This window comes from Cucumis melo, chromosome 8 (assembly GCF_025177605.1).
Source record: "Cucumis melo cultivar AY chromosome 8, USDA_Cmelo_AY_1.0, whole genome shotgun sequence".
Taxonomy (NCBI): Eukaryota; Viridiplantae; Streptophyta; class Magnoliopsida; order Cucurbitales; family Cucurbitaceae; genus Cucumis; species Cucumis melo.
This window is the reverse complement of record NC_066864.1, coordinates 6,098,207-6,108,922: the sequence shown is the minus strand read 5'-3', so window position 1 is coordinate 6,108,922 and position 10,716 is coordinate 6,098,207. Positions and strand designations below refer to the sequence as shown.

The following is a 10,716-nucleotide window of genomic DNA, read 5'->3' as shown; positions in this document are numbered from 1 at the left end:
AATAGTTAACTCCTTAAAATCTGATAGATTTCTTAACTGTACTTTTTAAAAGATAATGCATAAAATATGATATTACCTTCGAGTATAGCATTTTCATAATCGATTCTTGATTCTCGGCTTGTAAAAATAAAATAAACAATTCAACGCTTATGTTTGTAAAAGTAAACAAACTTCAAAAGTAATTGGATCTTTAAAATAACTTAAGAGAAAATAAATAAAAATACATGTGTGTGTTAGAAACTATTTTTTTAAAACAAGTCCTTGATAAATACAACGGGAAAACACCCACAAGTACAAATAGACAATTCCTTTCCCAAAAAGATAGTTGAGGGCAAACTGCAAACTGGTATCAAGGAAATACATTCCATCAAATTTTTCATTTTAAGAGTTTGTAGTCAGATATGCCATTTCCATTGCACAAACCAAGAAACCCCAGCAACATAAAGGACTACAATACATTCCACACCAACTGGAGCAGCTTTCAAGCAGATCCAAGGTAAACTATATATCTATATAAAAACGTATTAACAGTCCTAAAAAAATACTCGTTATCGTATAGCCCCGGCATTGAAGACAATCAAACGAGTAACTAGGGTCTCTCAGCAAGTAAAAATTCTTAAAGATGACTGACTTTTGCGTTATTTGATCCCCCTCTCTCCTCATCAATCTTTTCCCAACTTTTCATTCTTATCTACATCTTTGGGGAAATTTGGGGACTAGAAGGTCTAAATATGAGGTCTTGAACTAATACTTGCAGTTCTTAGAAGTCTTCTGAATTCTGATAAGCTTATCTTACCATCTTTGTCAATATCTGCTTCCTCAAGCAGTGGATCAATGGAACCCTTTAAGCCCGTGTGCTGCAAAAAGCAAGAAGATTGGGTTTGAATATTGCAAAACAAGACGAAAAGTCTGTACGATAGAGGCAGAGAGAGCTCAGGAAGGGAACTATGTTGGTAGACAACAATGCCACAAGCTAGATTATTTGTATTGGATTTATCGTATCTAAAATCATGCAAACTTTTATCTAAAACCAGATTATTGAAATCATTGATTTTGTGATATGATGGGTTTTCGTTGCGGTTTGGAGAAGTTTAAAATTAAACACAGAAGGCCAAGGGTTGTGTCAAAGTAATTAATTCCTGACAAAATGTTATGTGATGTACAATCAGATGCTAAGAACTCTGTCCAGGAGTGGGCATGCCGAAGAGAAAAGTGTTTACGGACAATCAGTACATTGTTTAAAGGCCACTGTGACCTTCCCAATGGAATTTATTGTAAACAACCAGTAGCTTAGGAAGGGAAACTTAAGAGTAGAATGTGGGTGTGAAGCCAGAAAAAAGCGGGAGAGAAGTTAGAACATACCATTCTTAGTTCCTCTGGAGTTATAAATCCATCTTTATCTATGTCGAATTTCTCAAAAGCTGCCTGTGACCGCTGCTGCCACTTTACAGAGTCATGTTCCTCTAATTGATGCACGTGTAATGTAGCTGCGACAAATTCTGTGAAATCGACAAGGCCATCGGTATTGACGTCAATCTGTATAAACCATATAAACTACTTTAGTTGCACTCTTTAGTTACGAGAAGCGATGGAAAAATACCAAGAAAGTGAACCAATTGTAACCAAAAGCCAACAGTTTTCTCCACATTCTCATAGTATGATGGTGAGAAATGGTAAATGTATACTTACTGCTTGAAGAATTTCTAGAACACGAGATTCTTTCAATTTCCATGGGAGATCTTTAGCAAGAGCCTGCACATAGACGATCACCAATTATGAAAGAGAAAAAGGAAACACTCGTGTTGGTGTGAATAAATCTACTATCTTACCTGTCTCATTTCCTCAAGGCTGATGGAGCCATTCTTATCCACATCAATTGCATCAAATTGATCACGTAGATCAGCAAGCTCTTCTTCACCAATTGTGCTAGCCAATGCCTGCACAATAAATAATCATTAAAAGGAGAAACGGATGCAAAGAGACCAACAAGTTTTCAGTTTCAAAAGATGGCTCCAGAGAAGCATTTCCTTACCCTCAAAGCAAATTGTTTCAAACGACTGTACTTCACAAATTGTCTCATGTTACTCAGAACGGATATATCAATAGGGATTTCCGATGCATCACCACCCTCTCTAACCCATCGGTGGGCTGGAAAGTGAAAGTTGCAATCAAATAATCAATCCAAATGGCTTTATCTCAAGTGGAAGAGGAGAAAGAATAATACAAAACTCAAGCAACTAAAACAGACAGAAACGAATTTATATAGGCTTAGCAAGAATATGGGACCTACATAGGGCCTGGGCAGCAGTTAATCTCGCTCGGGGATCCTTTACAAGCAACTTCTTAATAAAATCTTTAGCACTAGGGCTGATGCTTGGCCAAGGCTTCCGTCGAAAATCAGGCTTGTTTCGCAACACCTAATGGGAAAATAATAAAATACAAGCACAATGAGTTCATTATTTATGGGTGTATTTAAGACGACCTTATCTTCAAGGTTCCACAGATAATCGAGCTGATAAGCTAGTTGAAAAATGGCAGACTCCAAAATTAATGCAATCATCTCATTGGTTCCATGCCAAATAAAACAAGATAAAATTTCCAATTCCACAAGCTATTTCATTTTGTTCCGAATAAACACTATATCTGAAATAAACTAAATGTAAGGAACCAAATTATAAAATGCACCACACCTCCTTAAATATGCCGTCCTCTGTCTTATCCCAGAAAGGCCGCCTCCCACAAAGTAAAATATATGTGATCACCCCTATACTCCAGACATCTGATTCTGGCCCTGACTTCCTTTTCAAAACTTCAGGGGCGACATAATATGCACTACCGACAATGTCATGAAATTTCTTCCCTGCACATTATACCAAAAATGAGAGGAAGCACAGAAGATCTTTTTCTAATAATGACTTTGAAGTGTCCATATAGGATACTGAACATCTTGTCAGATTCTTATTCCTACCAGGTTTGATGAAATCTGACAAACCAAAATCTGTGGCTTTCAGATGGGAGTCCTCTTTGGCTGACTTGAAAAGAAAGTTCTACATATAAGAAAAGTGCAGGTGAGAACCAAGTTCAAGAAGGATAGAAATCACATGGCTATAATTATGAATGACGGTAGTGTTACCTCTGGTTTCATGTCCCTGTGTACCAAGCCATGTAAGTGACACTCTGCTGCAACTTTCAGCATTTGCCTAACAACTACAGCAGCATCTTTCTCAGTATAGCGGCTATCTTTCCTGCTTCAAGCACTTTCTTTAGATATGAAAGCTAATTAAACACGCAATGGGGGAAAAACAGAAACAAAGAAAAAAATGGAAATGACAATCGTGAAGTATTTTGGGACTGTACATGCGGGAACTAAAGTATATTTTTACTTTGGAATAGAAAAACCATCAGCTGGAATGAAGTGAAAAGTTACAATAAAGATCAACATTTCTTACTTGGACAATATCCGATCCAACAATTCACCGCCTTCACATAACCTGATACAGAGTGTCAAAAAGGATAATGATTAAGATGTAAATCATTAGAAACTGTGGCAAAAGCATTTGCAGACAGATTCTGTTTTTCCTAGAAACCACTGATAAGAAATAAGATCAATAGCAGACACAAGGATGGAAGTTCAGTTATCTAATGAAAATATCTTTTTAAGAAAAAAGACCAAAAGAAAAGGCTTACTCCATCACAATATAAACATATGAGTCATCCTCAAATGCATTATGGAACTGAACTACATTCTCATGGCCGGTAAGCTCTTGCAATATCTTGATCTCTCTCTTAACATCCTCGACAGCAATGGGAAGAATCATCTGGAACAACATTAGAAAGTTTCTGTATCAAACACAACCCAAAAACAGCATAAAAAGCCCTTCAATATAAAATTTGAAAACTCTCTGACCCAAAAGCCATTTGCAGGTGAACTCCTATTCTTGACCATACAGTCCTAAAAAGTTGCAAACTAGCCACACAGTTATGTGCACAAGCATTAATCTTCCCTAATTGGCCTGAATGAAGAATTTTCAATAGGAACAAGTATGTTCCTTTCTTATTCAGAAATAAAAACCCAGTCACTGAAACATACGGCGGCATCATTAGGGAAGAACTATTGAACTAAAAGTTTTTTTTTTTTTTTTTTTTTGGGATAGATGAAACAACTATTGAACTAAAGGTGATAGAAGAGTCTGATCCTCGGCTAAAAACAAAGAAAGCCATGACTCTTAGATTCAGATAGAGGCTGTATTCAATTAGAACTGCTCAATCTTGTGTGCCACGAAGATCCATCCAATCCAAGTTATTCAGATAATTTTCAAGGATCCCTGAATTGGTTCCATGCAACATCAGTCGTGATCTTGCAAATACTGGCAAATCTGCAACTACTTTCTTTATGCCTACGGTGATTAAAGGGTGAAGGCTGCCCCTTGCTATAAAGTCAGGCAAATGTTGGGGTTCACGATGAATCTGGGTCGAACCCCAGAAAGAGAAAATATATACCAAATTGGCAAATTCAAAACCTCCATCAGAGGAAGCTCTTCCTTCCTGCTCCATTACTCTGAAAAATCGTTCAATTACCGAATTAAACCTGGCGAGCTCTTCCAAACGATGTTGTAGAGGAAATTCAACCCAGAATGCAGATAAAAGCCAAGCACTAATTAAGGCCGTAGATTCACAAAAACGAAGAAGGGGGGAAAACGTACATCATAAGTTGGAAAAAAAATACCTTATTCTTCTCAATTTTCTTAACAGCAACTCGATCCCCATTTGCTTTATCGACGGCTACATACGTATAACCAAATTGACCGTGTCCAAGCAATTTACCGATCGTGTACCGTTCATCAAAATTCTTATGATACCCAAAATCGGTGCGTTTCCCACAAGGAATCACCCCACTTTGCCGCCGCGAAACATTTTTCTCCTTAATCTTAAGCTGCTGACTATTCCTCTTCGGATTATCATTGGGTCTCTTCTGATTTTGACTTGTATCGGTTGTGCTGGGTTGAGGGTTGGCGGTGCTACCTCTCCGATGGTGGTTGACGGCGGTGTTATTGGTGTTGCTATTGGAACCACTGACTTTGGAGGCCGAAAAACAAACACCCATTATTTGCTTTGTAAGGAAATCAAAGGGTTTCAGGGAAAGAAACCATTGGAGTTGAATAAATACTTCTAATCAGTGACAGAGATATTAGATGAAGAATGAAGTATGGATATTGGGGAGGAAAGTTTTGGGCAGACAGCAGGAAGGAGAGAAGAAAGAGAGGGGATGAAGGTGATGGTCAATGAGATTAATTTCTCTCTTTCTTCCTTTGAATTTTTGAAGAAAGGTAAAAACTTAAAGAACAGGAAAAGGAAGAACCATCAAAATTCATCACCATCATCATCATTCTCAAAGCTTTTTCCAATTCTCTAAATTAAGATCCCTTTACTTTTTTTTTTTTTCACAACTCAGCTGGAATCTGATTTTCCACCTTCTTCCCTCCCCTTCTTTCCATTGTGTTAGAAAGAATGGGAGCAAATTTGGACCCTAGCAATCAATCAATCTTCATACAAAATTAAGAAACCAATTCACATTATAAATGTGAAAAGAAAATAAACCTTTTTTTTTTTTTTTTTTTTTTGCTTTTTTAATAATTGGGTTATTACACTTTTACGGTTGGATTTTAATGTTATTTTGGAAGGAAGGTTTTCTCAAATTTGGGGCTTAATTAGATATATATTATATTATATTATAGTTCTAAAAAACTTAGGAAAATCTTCAATCTTAATTTTAATTTAATATATACTGCTTTCTGGACAATTTAGTCTCCTTACCTAGTTTTGTTGTTAATTTATTTTTTAAAACTATTTCTTATCTTTTTACAATTTTTTACTATAAATTTGGAAAGAAAATTCACCTATTGTATTTTTTTTGTGAGAAAAATATTATGGAATAAAATTTAAAACATGAGAACTTGGGTAATCATTTTATTTTTTTAAAAAAAATTAAGCATATTTATTATCAATAATTTACAATAGTTACCGTATTTTTTAAATAAAAGAAAAAGTTGAATTATTAGACAAATTTTAAAAGCAAAATAAGTCTTTAAAACTAAATTAATCTTTTGGGGTTTGGGTTGAGTTAATGAAAAATGAGAAATAATAGATAAAAAAAAGATATTAAATGTTGTAATAAAGAGATCTTTAGATTGTAATTAACTGTATGTTATAAAAACTAAAAATATCTGATTGTTGTAGTAGAACGTTTCAAACTCTCCATCTAAATAATCATGGAACAATTATGGAAAAATATCTTAACTTTAATGGATTTCTTTGAAAAAAAAAAAAGAGAATAAAATGCATTAATTAGAACTAACATTATATAGCATAGACTACTCATTGAAGCGGTCAAAAACACTCTTTTCTTTAATGAAATTGAGTCAAATTAGAGAAATAGGTTAGGATTAAGAAGCCATTTAAAATAGAAAACTACTTAATCAAATCATTTCATTTACTTCGTATGTACTGTATATAATTTTCAACTATAGTTATAATTTGTCACGTGACAAATTTTGTTATTATTTTTTTTAAGAACATATATTTGTTTGTGTTAGTAGGGTGGGTGTAAAGAGTAGAGGAAAAATTGGTGCAGTGGGTCAGTAGAGCCAAAAGGAGTTTGCTTGGATGTTTCTTTAATTTGTTGGTCAATGTCTAAGCTCAAGGCTGGATTTTTATTTATTATTATTGTTATTATTTTGTTTTTGGGTCTAAAGCTGACTTAGTCAATTTTCTTCTCTCTTTTGCTCCTCAATTTTCATTACTTTAGTCAAGTTTCAAGTCATTTCTATTATTTTATTTACTCATTGCTGTTTTTCTCTTTGTAGTATTTTCCAAAAGGAAAAGGTAGATTTTGTCAAATAATTATCACAGAAGGAGACTAAAGAAGATAGGAACTTGATTATCTAGAACAACTCCTTCATTTTTCACTCAATCGACTTATTTAAGTTATTAACGATTTAAGATAGTTAGATCGAACACATTTAGTTTTATATTTTAAAGTTTTTTTAGAAAAATGTTTAACATGTTTTTGAACTTGTAATTTTATTTCTTATAGGACAACGACATATTTAGCATTTTTCCTGTTAGCGCGTATAAAAGACATGAAAATACTATTTTTTTGTCTATTAAGATATGTTCTTTCATATCTTAAAAACTATGTAGTAACAGTTCATTTTATGCGTATCTTCATCTAATCACCTTAAATATAACTCAACTGGTTAAAGTACGTAGTGGCAAAATGCACTCTTAGTTCCTAAGGTATGAGGTTGGTGTCTATGTGATTCATGGAGTTTCAAAATGAACACTTTTGACCTCCTGTGTTTGGAAAATGTTAGAAAACATTACCATTAGTTTACTAACAAAAAAATAAACGACGTAACATGTTGAGTTGATACGTTTTAAACAAGGTAATCATTTCAGTAATTTTTTTTTTTTTTTTTTTTTTGGGTTATTGTTCATAACATACTAAATTGAATTCAAGTTGAAAACTTTAATTAAGAAAAGCTATTCATCTAGAAACTATATATATCAACTTTAGGCCTACTACTACTACTACTTCTTCTACAACTACTTTTAGGCTTGCTTCCTTTTCTCCACTGCTTTTGTAATCATCATAAGACAACTCAATTTCATATTTCAACTAATCAACAAAGCCCCACTTTCCTAGATTTTGCTGCTTATTATTATTATTATTAACTATAATTATATTTAATTAATTGGTTAATTAAAAAGAAATATAACAAACAAATAAAAAAGATTCCCCACTCAACACTCTTCCAACTTTGATTTCTTCTCAACCAAACTAACCTTCTAATAATTTAATAAAAACGTGTTTGAATGTCAATGGTTATATCAATGCCTTCCTAATCTTATCAAAAATAAGTTTGTAAATACTTGGTGAGGGGAAATTACTTAAAAATAAGACTATTTGAACTTTAATTGGTCATTACTTTCCATAGTATTAATAAATGAATCAAATAAATAATGTTTCCAAATAACTTGGTCGACTCCTGTAATAATTGAAATGAATTTGGAAAATCTATTTAGTTTTTAAAAACCACGTAATATATAAATATTAATCGTGTCGTAAATGTGTCACCAATATATCTAAATTTTCATCAAAATAGCAATTTAACGATGACCACGTAGTTGACGATACGTTTTCTTTTAAGATTTTATAATGATTTAGTTATTAAATTCTGGTAAATTATGATTTAATCGGTTGTTTTTCTAATTTATAATAATTTTATAATATTTAATAAATTTTTTGTTAAAATATTATTTTAGTTTTCATATTTTAGAGTTAGGTCAATTTTAATATTTATGTTTTTAGTTTGTCAAATTTTATTTTTATACTCTTGATAAATTTTAAATTTAGTCTCCAAAAATTTACTTTTTATTAAAATTGATTATATAATTGAAATAAAACCTTTATCAATCAAATATTATTTTTTTATAACAAACTATAAATAATAAGTTATTATATAATAAAAATGGAAGAAAAATTTTATGACAAGGAATCATTTTTTTTATAAATCTCGATGGCTAAATTATTTTTTATTAAAATGTAAGAAGTAAATTGTTATATTTGAAATCAAAAAAAATATATAGGTTAAAAGCAAACTTTTAGTGCCTACATTTTGACTATCGATTTTCAATTTTATAATAATTTAATCCCTAAAATTTACGTGTAATAATTTAGTCCTCATATTTTAAAATTTATAACAATTTAGTCTCTATGATAGACGCAACAACGAAAACTTAACAAGATTTCTTAAATAAATTAATTAATAGATTAAATAGAGATATGAAAAAAAATTGTAAAATATAATGTATAAAATATTAAGAATTAGTATAAAACTTTAATAAAATTTATTTAGGTCGAAGACTAAACAGTTACAAATTATAAAATATAAAAGAATTAAATTATTACATACCAAAATTGTGTGAATAACATAAAATTTTGATAAAATTTATTTATGTTGAATAATAAATTGTTATAAATTATAAAATACAAAAGAATTAAATTGATTGTAAAAGTACATACAATAAATTATTACAAATCAAAGGAGTAAATTATTATTTTCGAGGGAGGTTGAATGAGGAAAAGTAAATTTTTTTTACCACAAGTATTTGTTTAAGTAAAAAGTAGAAATTAAAGAAGGTTTTGATAGAGAAGAATGGAGGGGAGGGTGTGAAGGAAGAAGAAGTGAAGTTTGAACAAATTAAAAGGAAGTGTTTTTATTGACTATGGAGCTGACATGTGATGTCGGTTTAAGTTGACAAGAAAACCGTGTGTCACTATGACGGAAAGCCCTAAAACTAAAAAGGTTAGAAAAAGACTAAAGAGGACAATACGGCTTTTTCTCTTTTTGGTACAACAAAGGGTTGGTTTGGACAATTCACCTCATTGTACCTTTTTCTTTATTGTTATTTTGATTTTCCGCGTGAACCCAACCCCTTCCCAACCTTCAACTTATATGCTTATAGCCTTATACTTGACGGTGAACTTTCTTTTCCTTTTCTTTTCTACGCTAAATATATAATAATATTTTATAGTTTTTCCCAAAGAAATTTATAAATTAAAATTATTTGGATGCATTCATATCTAAATTCCAAAAACAAAATATAAGTTTCTAAAAACTGTGGAGTAAAACGTTTAGTATACATTAAAAAATATTGCTTTCGAAATTTGTGGCATCACAATACCTAGATGTTAAGCACAATTTTATCTTTTAGATTCGATGGATTTGAAAACATAAAATAATTCGAATTCACAATCAAATAGACATTAAACAACAAAAAAATTTCATCAATAGATAACACATTTAGAAAAAACTGCAATGTAAAAGACTAGACATTCGAATCCCAAAAACAGAGTGCATATAGATTTAATGTGAAAGTAGAACAAATGTTCGTCGTTAACAAATGAATATAAAATACTTTCAGTAGTGTTTCCCTTCTCATGTGTTTGTTTGAATCATTTTTTTTAATGTTTTATTATTACATCAAAAGTGTAAATGCATTATGCCTCTGTCGACTAGATTCATTTGCTAATGTGAACATAAGTTCAAAAGATTAATCTTTAAAATATAAATTTTCCAAGCTAAATTTTATTTTCACTTTTGATGTACTAAAGAGTTATCCATAATTTTTTTTTCCTTTGATGTTGATGAAACATTTAAAAAAGAGGTTGATATAGACATTAAAAAGTACTTGCGTTAATATGAAAAGATTTATTCTTTATATGTATACTTGATACACCTAAGTTAAAACTTTTTTTCTTTGCTTGTTATTATTATTTATAGTTTGGGATACTTTGAAACTAAATATACACGCTCCTAAGTTCAAAAGATTACACTTTAAAATATACATATTAATTATACATTTAATATCTTTTCATGAATCGATATTATTATGTTAATCTCTTCTAAAAAAATTATGTAAAATTATTTATGGTTTAATTTATAACGACTACCTAAGAGTTGCTTCGTGGAATTAATATGGGTATGAATAAATTGAGACAAAAGGGGCAAGAAAAAAAATAAAAAATAGGGATATCCCAAATTTTAAAAAGGTTATTATCTTAATGTGGAAACAAAGGAGAGCAGGTTATGAAAATCATACACATTGTAAAGTACGGAAGAAAATTTGTCTAACATGTATATATTGATTTGG

The 10,716-nt window shown here is 31.1% G+C and overlaps 1 protein-coding gene across 1 annotated transcript; it reads right to left on the bottom strand.

The window, feature by feature from the left end:
• Positions 1 to 344: 344 nt before the first annotated feature.
• Positions 345 to 5,544, bottom strand: LOC103485126 (calcium-dependent protein kinase 28-like). Its single transcript, XM_008442595.3, has 12 exons — positions 4,727 to 5,544; positions 3,688 to 3,818; positions 3,450 to 3,491; positions 3,134 to 3,245; positions 2,969 to 3,047; positions 2,691 to 2,860; positions 2,291 to 2,417; positions 2,033 to 2,148; positions 1,830 to 1,937; positions 1,690 to 1,752; positions 1,363 to 1,536; positions 345 to 857 (listed from the first exon to the last, which is right to left on the bottom strand). Exons 1-12 carry the CDS (start codon positions 5,102 to 5,104, stop codon positions 726 to 728), a joined length of 1,632 nt encoding a protein of 543 aa, XP_008440817.2. The 5' UTR covers positions 5,105 to 5,544; the 3' UTR covers positions 345 to 725.
• Between the last annotated feature and the right edge of the window lie 5,172 nt (positions 5,545 to 10,716).

Coding starts and splice junctions, on each gene's coding strand:
- LOC103485126 (XM_008442595.3), bottom strand. CDS start 5,104: ATGGGTGTTTGTTTTTCGGCCTCCAAAGTCAGTGGTTCCAATAGCAAC. Junction 3,048..3,133: donor ACAGGGACATGAAACCAGAG/GTAACACTACCG, acceptor TCTTATATGTAG/AACTTTCTTTTCAAGTCAGC. Junction 1,537..1,689: donor TTCTAGAAATTCTTCAAGCA/GTAAGTATACAT, acceptor TGGTTTATACAG/ATTGACGTCAATACCGATGG.